At 41.2% G+C, this 19,130-nt stretch overlaps 1 protein-coding gene across 4 annotated transcripts in view; it reads right to left on the bottom strand.

Moving 5' to 3' along the window:
* Positions 1–19,130, bottom strand: part of LOC135707424 (uncharacterized) — a 505,282-nt gene that overhangs the window by 78,654 nt on the left and 407,498 nt on the right. For 3 of the 4 annotated variants that reach the window (XM_065229240.1, XM_065229243.1, XM_065229242.1), the window contains exon 9: positions 4,552–4,569. The exons of the other annotated variant lie outside the window; for it this stretch is intronic. In XM_065229240.1, coding sequence (XP_065085312.1) covers positions 4,552–4,569 — 18 coding nt within the window. The remainder of the gene's footprint in view (positions 1–4,551; positions 4,570–19,130) is intronic. 4 annotated transcript variants of the gene reach the window in all.

The following is a 19,130-nucleotide window of genomic DNA, read 5'->3' as shown; positions in this document are numbered from 1 at the left end:
CTTCCGAGCGCCCCCCGTGTAGCATAACTTCTCTTGCTTTCGGTTGTCTCTCTTGGATGTCTACACGGGAAAGCTATTGATACTGAATTGTAACGCTTCTCGATTAGATACACACATATTGTAGTTTTTTGGTGATATGTTTTGCCTAAGTCAGTACCAATAAAAACGCCAAGTCTATCTCTACCTTACGCACATGAACTCGGCCAATCAGGAGCTGGTACACGTTTGACAGAAAAGTAGTTCATTTTCGCTCCCGTATTGTCACCTCTTCTCTTAGACAAAAATCAACAAGCCAACATCTGCGGTTGATTTTGCAAGCTGTGACATTGCAGCTCGGAATATCAAGCTAACAAAACTCACTAACTGCAAATCTCACCAAACTGTGGTGAGATTGAGTTTAATGATTTTTGCTTTGCACACGAATGGAACCGAAACTTCCATCACGGCTGGCAGCAGTCCCTTCGTGTCTGCCATCGGTGAAGATTAAAAAGAGATAGCAAACTATACTTTCTCTTTCTAAGAAAACGATGTGAAACGGAATCATGTTTGTGTCGAGTCAGCTCTCAGCTTGATTTTTGCGCGTTGTGAATACTCTCGCAATATCAAAGGAGCTTGTAAAATCATTATCAAGCATGATATTTTGTTCCAATATCACGCGTGATATTGAGAGCGTATGAGAGCGGAAAAATATTATTTGATTGATGATTTTGTCAACACTGCTCACAGGCAAAGCAACTAACGCCGCACATATCGTCTAATCAAGATAGGGGTAAACACGATCTGGACTTGCTCCTTTGGAGGCGTCTATGGACTCGAGTTTGGCGAGAACATATTGTCGAGAGAAGTTGGAAACTGTCATGTTCAAGTCGTAGCGCGGCAAATTGTTCAAGTACGATTCAGACGGAGGTGGTCGGCACACTCCGAAAGAACGCAGAGAACATATTTGCAGAGTCCGAAGGTGATTCGGCTGTGTCTCCCTGATACCTCTGATACCGTTTCCGATTCTTCACATATGCTCACAATGATTTTGGGTCTTGTTTCAAACTTGCTTCGGTGCGATGAAGAAGCATTGTATTCGCTCTTGAAGCAACGGACTCAGCTCATAAAGCTTCCTAGCCCTGTGTAAACGATTTCGAATATTATGCGAATAGTGGTAGTGTTGGTCTCCCTGAAGGCTGTTCGCTAGACTGATGCAAAATTTGAAATTTTCACTCCACAGTGCTCAAATGGCTTCAAATCAGGTCCTGATTAGCTTTCCAAAATTTAAACTCATTTGGTAAGAAACTGACTTGGCACAAATCATTCGAAGTTTATATGGAAATTACTATGGGAAACCAAACTTTTTGTTCATTGTCTTCTGCCCATTTTCCATATTACTTTTTCGAAAAGTTCTATTACTATTCTTACGGTAATTTTTCTTAGCTACAACTTTCCGGAACATCGTTTTTCAGCCAAATGTTAAATGAAATAGTTATTAATTGTTTAAGAGATTGATAATCTTATGGCATGATCAAGCAGCTGTTCTGTTAGCAACACTGTATTCTGCAGTGTGACATAGTAGCCATGATATTTGTGCTCTATTCTTCTCACCAAAAACACCAATGTTGCCTGCTGAACAGTAGAATGAGCAAATACATCAGTGACTTGAATCATTAATAACTTTTGTTCCGTGCATTTGATTAAAAAGTGGTTTTTAACAAAGTTGTAGCTGAGAAAATTTTCTACACTCATTGCTATGATTTTTAAAAGCACAGTGATGTGGTGAATTGTTAGATAGATATGAACAAAAACATAATTTTTGCCATAGTAATTCCCATGTAAACTTGAAATGGTTTGTGCCAAGTCAGTTTTTTACTAAAGTAGTTTAAATTTTGGGAGGCTAAGCAGGACCCAATTTGGAACCGTTTGAGCCCTGTGGAGCGAAAATTTCAAATTTTGCATCAGTCTAATGTATAGGTAGTGTACGCACTCACTGGACTCCAGATGCTTCTGTATCTGTAGCAAACCTTTGATCTGTTAGGACATTTTGATCGCTAAGAATAATCAACACTTTCCCAACTTCTGGAGCTCTACAGTTCCTAGGAACTCCTACCGATCTCAGAACATTCCGTACTCAAAGTACTTTATCCTAATCTTTTTGCAGTTCCAAGAACATCGATTGCTCAAAAATTGACTCAGTCTGATGAGAGCGCTTTTCAAACTCCCGCAACTGCGGAAATATCTGGAATTCAAAAATCTGAAGAGAATCGTTCGAGAATGTTAATGAAGACCAGAACCCAATTTATCAGATTATTTAATACTCAAATTCCACCATCTGCGATAAACGCAGAAGATTCTACTCAAGAATGCCATGTAACTTATTCAACAAACTGATAATCGGTTGAATATTTCACATCTTCGACTGTGCTGACAACCTCAAGTTCCCGGTTACATAATTATTCCCCGTTGTTTCTTTAGCAAGCAACAGCGTCGACGCTTTATAATTCAGGATTAGCAAACACACCGGGACGCAGTAGCATGTTTAATTGCAACCATTGACAAGCTCCTTCTCCATTGGCGTAGCTTGACAATTTATCTGGAGGGGGCCTAGATAATTCTGGAGGAGAGGCTAGATAATTCTGGAGGGGGTTTGGCCCCCCTGGCACCCCAATTAGCTACGCCAATGTCCTTCTCCATGCGAACAACACTCAGCGCACAGAGCTCATTCATTAGAAACAATAATATTGTAGTTGCTTTTTCTTTACCGCTACTTCCCGGAATCCCTCTCGTTGTGCTGTTCAGAATTATGGTGACACAAAACCATGGTACTATTGTGCGTGTGCTAATTACAATGGTTGACAACCATTCGTAGGCTTCTCACTGTTTTCTTCGTAATCCCTTGCCTCGAGTTGTCCAAATACAGGTGCTCTACAATTGAACGGCACTTTCCCTGAGCGAGCGTAAGTTGGGAGGAACCGTCATACATCAAATGATGCAAATGATCGGATTACTACCACATGGTGTCGTTGCAGTGTAGTGGAGATTCGAAAATGGCAATCCAATTAAACATTCATCAATCTCTTCCAGGTCGGGGTGAGGATGCAGACCCTGTAAAAACCACATGTAAATTTTTCCTGAGCCGCACGAATGCACTAACCCGCTTCAACGGTGATCAGCAGTGATTTGTGGGCACACAAATTCAGTGCTAAAAAGCAATTTGGTCAACCTCCTGTATCTGGCCCTAAGCGTTTGTTTCATGCATCAATGTACGAAGAACGGGAATCCCTTCTGCTCCGCCCTGTCACTGATTTCAGGATCCAATTGTCGGTACCAATGCCTATATAGTTCTCGACATTGCCGTACAAATTGACGTGAATGGAGCGCCCTGTGGGAGGAGGAATGTGTGCGACAGAGGGCTCTTCTACTCTACATGCTGTTGCTGATCCTGCTCTAGGCATCAAACATGTTGCCTTTTCCCACTACTGACTGTTACGTACGTAGGTAGGTATGTAGATATTGGCATTCAATTTCCAATTAGTCGAATTTCATACCAGAGCGAATGTGAATTAGAAAATCAATATCCAGTGTGTTCTTGGTGAGGTAACCGGGGTGTGTGTGTGAGTGTGCATATGAGTGGTGTGGATCTCACCACCAAACCCGTCTCTCCATTTGTTTGATTGCTTCCAGTTGTTGAATGCAGTGTTTCGCTCGTTTGATGCTTCGACAAGTATTAGAAATTTGATAAAACCACTCATTAGCAGATCTAATGGACTTGTTCCAACATGCATCGATGCACGCTTTGCCAGGAACAAATGCATTAATTTTAAACAAATATTTACACACAGAGAACCCTAACGGACCTATCCACTGGGCAAATACCCATGCAGTTCAATGATGCCTTCATATTTGCACGCTGGGAGGACTATGTCCATGTTCAAAATTCTGCCTGAAGCAAACCCCACCCGTTTCCGGTTCCTCCACCTTCGCTCCCACTACTGTTCAGATCGATAATCGAAGAAAATCAAAAGTCCATTTATAGCTCTGATGGTTGCAATCACACAACAGCAACAACACCCCCGTATGACCGATTGCAGCAAACCAAAAGGACCCTCGAGGGATTTTCCGGGTGTTGTTGAGTTCTGATTTTTCTGTTACCAAAAATAGCAGCAACGAAGAAAGCCCACAATTTCCCCCCCACCCGACGATGATGGTAGGTAGCTGAAAATAAAACAAATCTATTTACAATCGGAAAATCTTAACTCTAAGGCCAACGCTACAAACAACGCAAATTTTCTACGGTACCAAAATAGCACGCGATGTGATGCAATCATACAATTTTCGGGTTTTTGGCTCAAATGATAAATTCCGGATGCTTGGGGTGGAGATTGAGTTTCGCGTGTCGCGCAGCAAATATGGAAGGTACACAAATCATACGAATGAGCGATGTGGAAGTGCGCAATACGGCGGGCATTATTTTGCTCATCAACTTCAGCTTGACTCAACTGCACTGGCGATCAGGCACTTTGCGCTAATTGCAACTCACATACCGGATGTTTGCTCGACTTGACTTACCACGTGGCCATTGTCTTCCTGGGTGTGAGTTTACAAACAGTTGCTTTAATGACTGATTCAATCGAAATACAAAATAGGGGATGGAGGTTTGATTCGGGTGCGAAATTCAGTTAAGTAGTGATGTTGGAATTGGGGGAACCCTTGCACTGACTGGGGGATTTAAAATTTCTATCAATATCTTAACATTAACGGGGGGAGGGTTGTTTCCAATAAATAGACAGTTATTTATGAAGCACATCGGAATATACACTAAGGGGGTGCTTTGCGATTCAAGGACAGTTTTGCGTTCAACGGTGAATTCGGTGCTTGCTTTGCTGTTGACGTTGATATAGAACAAACTGAAAAGAGAAAAAGTAACTCAAAATTGTGACGTGGTGTTCCCTCGTCAAAACATAAAAGCGTTAATCGCATCAAATATTCTGTCAAACAATGAAAATCAATTGGGATCCCATGTCTCTGACGGTACAGAAAGTATCGAGGAAAGTTTAAATCGAATAAATGTCAAATATTTCATCCCATTCCATTCTGCTTCGTTTATGCTTCATATGCACATTTTGGTATCTCTATGCCACAGGTAGCACGGAAATGGGAGTGCACGTGGAAAAAATGTTTCATCTAGCTAAAATGGGTTTATATTCCGAGGTTCAGCGTCTTATCTGTGTTTCACCTGGATGGTCGTTCTCTCGAATAGGTTTTTAAATTTCAAGCAACTCTCAATCCATAGTATCATGGTACTTACAACACTGTACCCGTAGTAAATTAATAATCGATCGCATGTTATACAATACATTCACACTAATAGAGTCAGTAAGGTTTTGCTTGGTTTTTGATTTGCAGAATTGTTCGGTAAAGGTTTAGAAATCTGTGGAAAAATAAAAAATTTGAAATTTATTGCAATCTTGAACCTGCACTCGAAAAAATGCACCAGACAAAACTGTTCGCCAAAAATTTATTTTAAGTCCGATTTTCTTGAAACTAATACTAACTAATACATATGGATTATGTTTCGGCATAATTACTTTATTCAATTTCCTTTCCATCGCTGAACCGCACGTATCCCTTAAGACCCCTCATTACACTTTGTGTAATGGTGGAGCCGACCTTTTTGGTCACTTTCATCCATTCTTTCTTCAACTCCAGCACCTTGGACGATTTTCGAACTTTGGCCTTCATTATGGCCCAAAATCTTTCCACCGGACGAATCTCTGGTGAATTTGGGGGTTGGCGGTTTTTGGTACAAAAACAACGTTATTGTCTCTGTACAAATCCAACGTCGATCGCGCGTAATGGCATGATGCCAGGTCCGGCCAAAATAATCTCTCGCCTCCGTGGGACCGCAAGAAGGGCAACAGACGCTTCTGGAGGCACTCGGTGCGGTAAATTTCGCTGTTGATGGTACCCATTGTGATGTACGGTTTACTCAGTTTACCGCATTGGCATATGCCTGCCAGAGCAAGTATTTTTTGGCGAATTTGTCCACTTTCTTCTTCCCTATGTCTTCCGGAACATCAAACCGTGATTTGGCAACGTAGAACTCCATCCCCGGTATCTGCTTTGCGTCTGCCTTGATGTAGGTTTCGTCATCCATAACTACACACATCGGTTTCGTTAACCACTCTCGATACAGCTTCCTTGCGCGGCCGTGTTTCGTTGATCACGCCGGTTCGGTGCCTTCCGGACCTTGAATACACGAAGCCCAGCTCGTTTCATGGTTTTCTTAACGAACCAGGCGGAACACTTTGCCTTCAGAGCCGCGTCGCGAATCGAAAGGTTCGGATTATGCTTGAAATAATCCAACACCTTCCGAGCCTTCACAGGGTCAGCTGTCTTCGATTTTCTTCCACTTCCAGCCCGCCGCTCGGTCATCTGGAACTCTTTAAACGATTTTACCACCCGAGACACAGTTGTATGGGTGATTCCCAGTTGTCTTCCGATCCATCTCATGGTCGCAGTCGGATTTTCCATGACGGCGCGCAAAATTCCCCGGCGATTTTCTTCTTGTTTCGATGACATCTCAATAACCACTGAACCAATTGTTATGAAATTTTGCACATGTAAACAATTCACTCCAAACTAGTTATACCCAGATTTTCATCAATTTTTACCCACGGATAAAAAAGTTACACACGGATAAAAATGGTGCATTTTTTTCGAGTACAAGCCTTAGTTCTGGTAACCCCATTTAGTGAAAGAACATAACATTTGTCCATTTCATTACGGATAACGGTCATTTGAATTTTCCCGAATTTTCCAGTAATTCAAAAACTCAGAATCCTGTAATTTGAGCGTGTTCAATCAATATTTAAGGAAAGTGGACTGTGACGACGAATGATTTTTTAAAGTTTGATTGCTTCGGAATATTGAATTATGAAATTGGAACAACAATTCTGATTATGTTGCTACACCTGATGACGGACTCTTGATCGGCGAAAGATATCGACAAGCTCTGTGCAGCAAAAATTTGCGCCATATAAAGATCTAAAAGTTATGTGTAGACACCTTTGCTGAGAAAGGGTCCAAGAGATTTACATGCTGGTTCTTTCGGGATGGCGTGCTTACACCATTTCACAGCGGTTGAAATTTTGCAGATGATCACTGTTGTAGTCAGCCTAACGGAACGACTGCAGTGGAACGTCCGAAAGATGGTGAAGTTACTCAGAGAGTCTCCGAGGTCCGCGTCCTTCAGGGTCCTACCAAATTTGTGGTGACCATCTCCGTCGCAAATGAAACTGCCATTTTGGATCGAAGCGAACAAACTGGTGTACTTGAGTATCTCCAGAGACAGTGTGCTTAGTTGGCTTTTCTGACAGCAGCATTACACAGGTGATCATTGTAGTCAAACTCAGCTGTGTATGGTTCGAATGATGTCATTGCCGTTGGTAATGCTTCTCTTTCTGATGTAAGCGTCCATTGTCTGGCTCTTTCAAATAAGTTGTGACGACTGTCTCCACAGAATAGAAGAAATTATACTTGCAAAATAGCTAATTAGGCCCCTCCCTTTTGGACTATTTTTCGTCAGAGTGTTCCTAGTTACAAGTATATGGCAGCCGTCTCGCAACCTAATGGTCCATTCTCTGCTTGAACGTCAAGCAGTACAGTTCGGTCTTTGCTCGCTCTGTCGAGTTGTTCGATTAACCTATAGTTCGTTACAAACGTTCGCAGATATACTGCATGTCGCGTCGTGGTCGCATCGCGTGATGGGAAGACAGCGCTCCCGGAGCAGACCTCGTGACCAAGCGGAGAAGAAAAACAGTGGTGAGGGTAGCTCGGTACCTACCTCGAATAGGTACGCTACTCTTCCCACCGATGTTGGGAATATCAACCCAGTCCCGGTGAAGTGGACGAAAAAGAGGAAGAAGAACCAAGGACAGTCCGATGGTACGAGCGGACGCGACGATGTTACCGCGACGAACGCCAGCGACATCGGTGATTTCGGCGACGCCGTCGAAACCGAGAATTCTGCCGGCCCGAGTGCGGCGAAAGTCAAGCTTCCTCCACTGGTGGTGAAGCAAATACCACTCAACACGCTGATTGGCGATCTTTCATCGCTGGGCGTTACAGCTGAAATTAAGCTCGGCAGGATCGGCACCAAGGTGATGCTGCGAACAAAAGCGGAGTTCGAAGTGGCCGTGAAATATCTGAAGGATTCCAAGGCGGAATTCTTCATGCACGACATCCCCGGTGAGAAGCCCTTCAAGGTAGTCATCAGGGGTTTACCAAACTTCGACCCCAAAATGGTCGAAGCTGAAATCAACCGGTACAAGCTAGCCCCAATCGCTGTCTTCCGAATGACAAGGAGAGACTAAAACGTGAAGACGTACCCGGATTGTCTCTTCCTGGTGCACTTCCAGAAAGGGACGGTGACTCTCAATGCGCTGCAAGCCATCCGATCGATCTACTCCATCATCATACGATGGGAGCCATACCGTGGCGGCCATCGTGACGTAACGCAGTGCCAGCGGTACCTCAATTTTGGACACGGTACCCGAAACTGCAACATCAAGCCACGCTGCAGCAACTGCGCTCAAGAACACGCCACTTCCAACTGCCCTGCGGATGGATCCGTGGCGTTAAAATGCGCCAACTGTGGTGGTGCACATCAAGGTTCTGACAGACAGTGCTCCAAACGCAAGGACTTCAAACGCATCCGAAAACAGGTGGCAACTAACAACCAACCAGGGCACAAAAAGGACAAAGTCCCGGCATTCCGGACGAAGGATTTCCCGCCTCTTCGTGCTCCTCAACAAAGGCAAGCGAATTCGCGGGTGCATCCCACTCAAGCAACTTCCGGTGATTCTGCTGGCCAAAGCTCTCCATCCCCCCCCCCCCCCCTGGATTCTGAAGACAACCAAGAGCGCAAAACAACACCCCGATCTGTTCTCAGCGGATGAACTGATGAAAATTTTCGTCAACATGTCCGGTGCTCTTCGTAAGTGCCACAATAAGCCCGAACAGATCCAAGTGCTCGGTAAGTTCATCATCCAGTATGGCGTCTAAACCGCTAACTATCGTCACCTGGGATGCTTGCTCTGTTAGAGCAAAAAAGATTGCGCTTGCCGACTTCCTCCGCAAGCACAGCATCGACGTGGGCCTTCTAACCGAGACCCATCTAAAGTCCGGCGACAGCTTCTGGTTGCCTGACCACATGACGGGCGTCTCCTGTTCGACCACTCACAGCATGGGCTGTACTCCGTTTGATTTTCGGATGAACCAACATTCATCTCACTGGCGGGCAACCCATCGACGCTAGACCTGTTCCTGACAAATATCGGCTTGTCCAAGCCGGTAGCCAGCCTGGAACGAACTCAGCTCCGACCACCAGCCGGTGGTGGCTGAACTTTGCTGCAACGTGGCTCCTGCTTCAAGCCTGCGCAAGGACTACCATCGCGTAAACTGGGCCCAGTTTGGACGCGTGGTAGACAGGCACATCATCGACAACCCACCGCATGACACCGTGGAGGACATCAACCGAGCGTTGGAGGGACTCCACCAAGCCATAACCGTGGCTAACGAGGCGTGCGTCCGACGAGTTCCTGTGAGGGGTAAGTTTATTGCCATTGATTCCCAAACCCAACTTTTGATTCGCCTGAGAAATGTTCGTAGACGCCAGTTTCAGAGGACTGGAGATCTGGGCAAAAAACGTGAAATGGCCTATCTGAACAGGCATATTGCTTCCAGAATGGACTCATTCCGAAATGAAAGTTTCGGGCGTGTTGTCCAGAATCTGGATGACCGCTCCAGACCATTCTGGAAGGTAGCCAAGGTCCTGAAAACTCATCCCAAACCCGTTCCACCTCTCAGAGTCGAAAATGATGACGATCGGCTTTTAATCACCCCACAGGAGAAAGCAAATGCGATCGGCAAGCATGTCGCTTCATTGCATTTGCTTGGCCCGACTATCCAAAGTCCGCCCGAAGATCAGGCTGCGCAATGCGTTCAAAACCTAGATGCCTCCCCTTGTGTCGTGTCTCCGGCGGATATGATTACAGTACAACAAATTTGCTCAGCGCTGAAATGCACCAAAAACATAAAGGCTCCCGGGTTTGACGGTATATTCAACTTGATCTTGAAGAGACTCAGCATGAAAGTGCAGTCTCTTCTAACCGCTATCTTCAACAGATGTTTGGAACTGCACTACTTTCCAAGCATCTGGAAAGTAGCAAAAATCATACCAATTCGCAAACCCCGTAAGGATTCAAAATTGTCTTCAAGCTACAGACCAATCAGCCTCCTTTCAGCGCTGAGCAAATTGTTCGAGAAACTCATTCTCAATCGTTTGCTCAAGTTTGTTGAGGAAAATAACATTCTCCTTCCGGAACAGTTTGGGTTCAGAAAGGGGCACTCCACCCTTGGATGATGAATAACATCCGATGTAACAAAGCTGTATCCAAGTCCACAACCATGGCCTAGCTAGTCGTCGAAAAGGCGTTTGGCAATGTTAAAATCGAGTTTGACGTATGTTTCGTCATCGATCAAAGTGCAGCCATTGTGTTTCGTCAAGAGCCTTGCACGCTTTTTGGTCTCGGAATTCTGCTGCATGAGCCGGTTCGGATGTTTACTCAACACCTTGCTGCGCAGCTGACGATCCCTGGTTCCATTTTTTTTGTAGGTCCACTGATTCCTTTCCACACTCAGGATTTTCTTGTAGGTTTTTAGCACTCGGAAAACTGTTGTTTTCGGCATCTTCATCACTTTAGCCAGCTTGGAACCGGACCACTCCGGATTTTCCAGGTGTTTGTGCACAATATTTCTTCTTCTTTCGAGTTAAATTTGACGTTATTTCTGAACGCGATCGACTACTTTGATCAAATTTTGCAGCAGTTGTTCTCTATAAAAGTGTAAACAAATCACTGTCAAAGATTTTCGATTTCCAACACTTGAGGCGTGCTAGCGGCGCGCGAGGGGCGTCCCAATTTACTTTTAGTCAGGTTTTATGTTTGGAGACCAGTAAGGTTACCTCCCCATAGAATATTCTATAAGTGTAGAGTAAGGCTTGAGTGAAGGCTCCTTGAATTAAGATATGGAAATAAAGATTATTCATAAGAATCCTGCGAACAGAAAAAGGTTGTCTTCTCCAAACTCTCAGAGGTTTGAATATTACAAAAGCTCCAAGAACATCAGAGAAGATCAGAAAACCTCCTGGCAGTTAACTGCATTGAAATTACATGCCTTTAAAGGAGTTCTGAGAAACTCAGGAGTTGCCGAAAACTTGGGAAAAGTTCCGAGAGTTGCAGGAAAATTACGGGATCTTCAGGTAGGATGACAATTTAAAGAACTTCGCGGGATAAACATGTTTAGCTGTAGATCAGCCTTATGCAGCTTTTACCCAATTGTGATGAGATGATTTTCTAGATCCAATGCATTTGGGGAAACAAACTTTGTTCGAAAAATAAGCTATCATAAAAATTACAAAATTATTTTAAAATCCTTCCGGCGACCACATAACAGAATCTGTTCATGTCGCGAGACATTGGAAACACCGGTGTATAAAAAAACACTAGAAATTTCTGGATGGGGTACGCCAATGCTTAATGGCCACCTGAATCCCCACAGTGCATTTGTCTGTGTGTATGAAATAGAAAAACCATGTGAAACCAACGCAGGTCAGATTTAGAATCAGCTCAGGAGGAGAAAAGAGTCTGACAAGTGTCGTTTCAAAGTTGGAAACTTTCATCCTATCTAGGTACTCTTTAGCCGGCTTTGGCTTAACACTGAGGATTAGCCACAGGCAATCGAGTCGTCTTCCTTCAAGTGAACTAATGGCCGGCGATGAGGAAAATTGTTGAACGGCAATCGTGTGAACTCTTCAAACTTGTTGAGTGCAAAATTGATAGTTTTTTTTTTGTTGCTTCCTCAAACTCAATTCGTGACGTGCATTTAAAATGCCATTTCGAACATTAATTTAAATCCATCAACGAGTGGTGTGGCTCCTGGCTGACATTTCAGCTACCATGGATGTCCGAAGCCTTTCTAGGTGGAAGCATGCTCGATTTTATTCTCTCCATCGCTATAAAAACACAAACTCCAGGCGGCAGAGTGCTCTTTCCGACGTAATTAAAGTTGCATTAGTTTTAAATTGAAAACGTAAAATTAAACGATGGAAAGGTCAGAAACAGACGATTGACCGAGGAAGGTCCAGTTCCGGTCGCTGTGTGTGCAGGTTGGTAACTTTTCTCGACACAGCCGCTGCGTGTACGGGAAAAATGTCCTAACCCCAATGATTCCCCATCTAGTCAGGATAGCACCATCCAAATTCGCCACCACGTCCCTTGAGGCGTTGAGCGGCGTCGAAATGAAATATTGCCATCGTTCAAAAACTTCCCAGAGCTATCAACCACTTCAACGAGTTTTCCATTTCCAAATGACTAGATTATATGCAACACGACACGCCAAAAGGATAGAGAGAGAGAGAGAGATAGCGATGGAGGACGCATGGAATTTTCACGCACAATACAAACGATGAAAATTGTGATGATGCTTCTTGATGGCTCTGCAAGATACAAAACATAGGTCTTGCTGGTTATTGTGTTTGTTGAATGATTTAGGCATATTTGCTTTCACGGGCGACGACAAAGGAGGCTACGACGACGGTGACAGCAGCTAGCGGGACGGAACTCATAAATCTGGCAGGAATAATTTATTCAATTTACACAGAGAATTCTAATGGGTTCCATAAGCCTTGAAAGCCAGTGGCTGAATGTAGGCAGTTTTGTTGTGCAAAGAAATGTAAATGTTCGGTCTCGGTTGACAATGATGGTACAGTGGATTCAAAATGGTTGACAAGCGAAAAGAATACAGTTAGATAATCTGTTTCTTGACACCTGCAGGGATGTAGCGTCGCTTCCAGGGGGAATGGGTCTTATTTGGAACTATCCCAATTTGGCGGATCCGCTATGTTGAACCATGAGAGAAACATAAACGAGCTTCAAACTGTTGTTAACAAGGAAGCCCATCTCCATCCGTTACTATTAGATAGAAATATGTGATTAATCACTACCTCTTAGCTAAAGGATCTGTGTTGAGGAAGGTAGGAATCGGATCGAGCATTCCTTTTACCAAACTCACCCGTTGGTAAGGGGTATTTCCCCTCGCCACCACTGACAAAAGGAATGATCGTCGATTCGCTCATGTACTTCCGATGTGTAGAAACGGTTCTATCAATTGTAGCTTGCTCAAATCGCCATTTGACGTTAGCTAGGAAGCTTGAAACATTTTCAATGTTTGATTCGACTAAATTGTTTCTTAGGAATCCATCTTTGCAAATTTGTCAAGCATTTGCTTAGGATCATTCCAAAACAGTTTTCAGAATTATATTAAGTCTCAGGATTTGCCTCAATAATCTCATGATTCTGTGCGGTATTCCCTAGAAACTGTTTCTAGGGTCTCGGAATTCTGTGCAGAAAGCCTTAGGAATCCCTTCCAGAATACTTTTGAAATTCAAATTTTAAATTATCGTCGCATTCTTAGTTCTGGCGAGAATTTGTTTCCCTCCAAAATTTTCTTTCGAATTCGCTTGGTTTATTCATTGGATATCTCTTGGTATGTCATATATAATTAAGAGATGCAATCTCCGAAAATCTCTATTTATTTCAACCGAGATTTCACCTTAGAAGTGTTTTCAAAATGCCTTTAAGAGAAGCTCTTGAAATTATCTTAGAATTCTCTTGAAACTCTCCTAAGCGTTTCTTTGGAACTGTCTTCAAATTATCTTGGAGCACTACTCATACTTTCTTTGGAAATGTGAAATTCGCCCGAAATTCTTATACATTATCTTACGACTTCTCTTGAAACTATCTTCAAACTTGATTAAAATTCTGCCAGCTGTTGAGCTATTTTTAAGAATTAAATTTCCATGAAATTATTATCCATATTTCCTAGTAGCTCTCTTCAAAATTTATCTTTGATTGGTCGATTGATCAGCATTTAGGAGATGTTCAGCCGTAAATGATCATTAGGCGTAGTGTCAGGATTGTAGTCAAGTAGTCAAGTTTGCCGTATGGTTAATTTACTTTGAAGGAAAGAGGCTCCGAATTTCCTTAGGATGCTCTCTGAAATTCCTTTCGATTTGTATTAGAGTTCCCGGGAATTATAATAATAATCCCCTTAAATGTTTCTTCAGAAAAAGCTTAAAACTCACATTCACATCACCTTACAAGGTTCATGAGATGCTTCTCAGTATTACCTGAAATTTCTAGTTAAATTTCATTGGAATTCTCCCCAGAGTTACTTCAGAATCATCGCTAGATTTCCTCTACAACTATCCTCAAAACTCATTTCGCATTTTTGTCATAATTCTCTAGCCTCTGCTTCAAAGTGTCAGAATCCCAAAAAATATCCAAAACCATGAGCCACGTCTTTGATTAACATCTGATATCTTTAAAATACGCAACATTTCAAGTCAACAATCTCGCAGAGTTCAAGCATGTGAAAAACTGTGCCTATAGAACTGCAAGATCTTGAGTCCAGAATAGTTTCGAGAGCGACAAATATCTTATTGATACTATTTCATGATGTTTATGTTGTCAAAAGGGTCTCTTGAGTTTCACGGGTTCGAACAGATTTTCAAGATATTTTGGAATACTTCACTGAGTCTGTAGAACTTCATGATCTTAATTCCAGAATTGTTTGGAGAGCATTAAATATCTTATTGATACCATTTGATGAAGCACATTTTGTCAAAAGGCTTTCTTGAACTCATGAAGCATTTTAGGACATTGTTCAAGACTCCATTGAGTCTGTAGAACTTGAAGATCTGAACTATAAAATGGGTTGGAAAGCATTAAATATCTTACTGATACCATTCTATAATGTGCATTTTGTCAAGAGACTTTCTTGATCTTTATGGACTCATAAAAAATCAGGAATTTGTTCAAGATTTCATTCAGTCTGTATAACTTCTAGATCTTAGCTCCAGCATAGTTTGAAGAGTAATACAATTTGTATTGATACCAATCCATGATGAGCATGATGTCAAGAGGTTCTCTTTAACTTCACAGACTCATAATCAATTTCAGGACATTGTTTAAGGCTTCATGGAGTCTGTAAAACTCCAAGAACTGCCCTCCAGAATGGTTTGGAAAACATAAAAATTCTTATTGATACCAATTCATAATAAACATCTTATCAAAAGGCTCCTTGAGGATCATGGACTCATACAGCTTTTCAGTACATTGTTCAAGACTTCCATTGAGCCTTTAGAACTTCAAGATCCTTGCTCCAGAATAGTTTGGAGAGTTTCATGGACTCATAGAAAAGTTCAGGACTTTGTTCAAGATTTCATTCAGTCTGTAGAACTTCAAGATCTTAGCTCCAGAAGAGTTTGAAGTGTATTGATAATCTTATTGATACCAATCCATTATGTGCATGTTGTTAAGAGGCTCTCTTGGGTTTCACAGACTCATAACCAATTTCAGGACATTGTTTAAGGCTTCATGGAGTCTGTAAAACTTCAATAACTGCACTGCAGAATGCTTTGGAAAGCATCAAATATCTTATTGATTCCATTCCATAATGAGCATCTTATCAAAACTCCCTCTTGAGTTTCATGGACTCATACAGATTTTCAGAACATTGTTAAAGACTTCCATTGAGTCTGTAGAACTTCAAGATCTTAGCACCAGATTAGTTTGGAGAGTATTAAATTTTGTATTGATACCATTCCTTAATGAGCATCTTATCAAAAGGCTCTCGGGAGTTTCATGGACTCATAAAAAAGTTCTGGATATTGTTCAAGATTTCATTCAGTATGTAGAACTTCAGGATCTTAGCTCCAGAATAGTTTGGAGTGTATTGAAAATCGTATTGATACCAATCCATGATGTGCATGTTGTCAAGAGGCTCTCTTCAGCTTCATGAACTCATAACCAATTTCAGGACATTGTTTAAGGTTTCATGGAGTCTGTAAAACTCCAAGAACTGCCCTCCAGAATGGTTTGGAAAGCATTAAATATCTTACTGATACCATTCTATAATGTGCATTTTGTCAAGATACTCTCTTGATCTTTATGGACGCATAAAAAAATCAGGACTTTGTTCAAGATTTCATTCAGTCTGTAGAACTTCAAGATCTTAGCTCCAGAAGAGTTTGAAGTGTATTGATAATCTTATTGATACCAATCCATTATGTGCATGTTGTCAAGAGGCTCTCTTGGGCTTCACAGACTCATAACCAATTTCAGGACATTGTTTAAGGCTTCATGGAGTCTGTAAAACTTCAATAACTGCACTGCAGAATGCTTTGGAAAGCATCAAATATCTTATTGATTCCATTCCATAATGAGCATCTTATCAAAACTCCCTCTTGAGTTTCATGGACTTATACAGATTTTCAGAACATTGTTCAAGACTTCCATTGAGTATGTACAACTTCAAAATCTTAGCTCCAGATTAGTTTGGAGAGTATTAAATTTTTCATTGATACCATTCCTTAATGAGCATCTTATCAAAAGGCTCTCGTGAGTTTCATGGACTCATAAAAAAGTTCAGGACCTTGTTCACGATTTCATTCAGTATGTAGAACTTCAAGATCTTAGCTCCAGAATAGTTTGTAGTGTATTGAAAATCTTATTGATACCAATCCATGATGTGTATATTGTCAAGAAGCTCTCTTGGGCTTCACGGACTCATGACCAATTTCAGGACATTGTTTAAGGCTTCATGGAGTCTGTAAAACTCCAAGAACTGCACTCCAGAATGGTTTGGAAAGCATCAAATATCTTATTGATTCCATGCCATAATGAGCATCTTATCAAAAGGCTCTCTTAAGGTTCATGGACTCATACAGATTTTCAGTACATTGTTCAAGACTTCCATTAAGCCTTAAGAACTTCAAGATCCTAGCTCCAGAATAGTTTGGAGAGTATTAACATTCTTATTGGTACCATTCCATAATGAACATCTTATCAAACTCTCTCTTGAGTTTCATGGACTCATACAGATTTTCAGTACATTCAGTTAAAGACTGTCATTGAGTCTGTAGAACTTCAAGATCTAAGCTCCAGAATAGTTTGGAGAGTATTAAAAATCTTATTGATACCAATCCATGATGTGCATGTTGTCAAGAGGCTCTCTTGAGCTTCACGGACTCATACAGATTTAAGACTTCAGTCGGTAGAACTTCAAGCTCTGATCTCCAGAATAGTTTGGAATGCATTAAATATCTTGTTCATACCAATCCATAATACGCATGTAATCAAGAGGCTCTCTTGAGCTTCATGGACTCATACAAATTTTCCGTACATTGTTCAAGACTTCTATTGAGCATGTAGAACTTCAAGATCTTAGCTCCAGAATAGTTTGGAGAGTATTGAAAAAATCTTATTGATACCATTCGATGATGTGCATGTTTGTAAAAGGCTCTCTTGAATTTCATGGACTCATACAAAATTTCAGGACATTGTTCAAGACTACATTGAGTCTGTAGAACTTCAAGATCATAGCTTCAAAATGGTTTGTAAATCATTCAATATCTTATTGATACCAGTCCATGTTGTCAAGAGGCTCTCTCGATCTTCATGGTTTTATACAATGGTCAGTAGATTGTTCAAGACTTTCATTGAGCCTGTAGAACTTCAAGATCTTAGCTCCAGAATAGTTTGGAAAGCATTAAATATCTTATTGATACCGTTCGATGATGTGCATGATTTTAAAAGGCTCTCTTGGATTTCATGGACTCATAAAACAATTTAGGACATTGTTCAAGATTTTCATTGAGCCTGTAGAACTTCAAGATCTTAGCTCCCCATTAATTTGTAGATTATTAAAAAGTTTATTGATGCCATTCGATGATGTGTATGTTTTTAAAAGGCCATCTTGAATTTCATGGACTTATACAAAATTTCAGGACATTGTTCAAGACTTCATTGAATCTGTAGAACTTTAAGATTATAACTCCAGAATGGTTTGGAAATCATTAAATATCCTATTTATACAATTCTATGTTATAAAGAGGCTCTCTTGAGCTTCATGGTTTCATACAAATGTTCAGTAGATTGCTCAATACTTTCATTGAGCCTGTAGAACTTCAAGATCTTAGCTCCAAAATAGTTTGGAGAGTATTTGAAAAATCTTATTGATAATATTCGATGATGGTTATGGTTCTAAAAGGCTCCCTTGAATTTCATGGCATCATAAAGATTTTCAGGATATTGTTCAAGACCACATTGAGTGTGTAGAACTTCAAGATCTGAACTCCAGAATTGTTTGGAAATCATTAAATATTTTATTGATAACATTCCATGTTGCCAAGAGGCTCTTTCAAGCTTCATGGACTCATACAAATTTTCAGTACATTGTTGAAGATTTCATTGAGCCTGCAGAATTTCAAGATCCTAGCTCCAGAATAGTTTGTAATGCATTAAATATCTAATTGATACCATTCGATGATGTGCATGATTTTAAAAGGCTCTCTTGGATTTCATGGACTCATAAAACAATTTAGGACATTGTTCAAGGCTTTCATTGAGCCTGTAGAACTTCAAGATCTTAGCTCCAGAATAGTTTGGAATGCATTAAATATCTTATAGATACCATTCGATGATGTGCATGATTTTAAAAGGCTCTCTTGGATTTCATGGACTCATAAAACAATTTAGGACATTGTTCAAGACTTTCATTGAGTCTGTAGAACTTCAAGATCTTAGCTCCAGAATAGTTTGGAAAGAATTCAATGTCCTACTCATACCATTTCATGTTATCAAGAGGCTCTCTTGAGCTTCATGGTTTCATACAAATGGCCAGTAGATTGCTCAAGACTTTCATTGAGCCTGTAGAATTTCAAGATCTTAGCTCCAAAATAATTTGGAGAGTATTTGAAAAATCTTATTGATACCATTCGGTTTATGTTTTTAAATGGCTCCCTTGAATTTCATGGAATCATACAAACTTTCAGGATTTTGTTCAAGACCACATTGAGTGTGTAGAACTTCAAGATCTAAACTCCAGAATGGTTTGGAAAACATTAAATATCTTATTGATACCATTCCATGTTGTCAAGAGGCTCTCTTGAGCTTCATGGACTCATACAAATTTTCAGTACATTATTCAAGACTTTCATTGAGCCTGTAGAACTTCAAGATCTT

Source organism: Ochlerotatus camptorhynchus, unplaced genomic scaffold (genome assembly GCF_037179485.1).
Source record: "Ochlerotatus camptorhynchus isolate MF236.1 unplaced genomic scaffold, CSIRO-AGI_Acam_v1.1 ptg000312l, whole genome shotgun sequence".
In the NCBI taxonomy this organism is placed as follows: domain Eukaryota; kingdom Metazoa; phylum Arthropoda; class Insecta; order Diptera; family Culicidae; genus Ochlerotatus; species Ochlerotatus camptorhynchus.
This window is presented reverse-complemented; position numbering and strand designations above follow the sequence as displayed.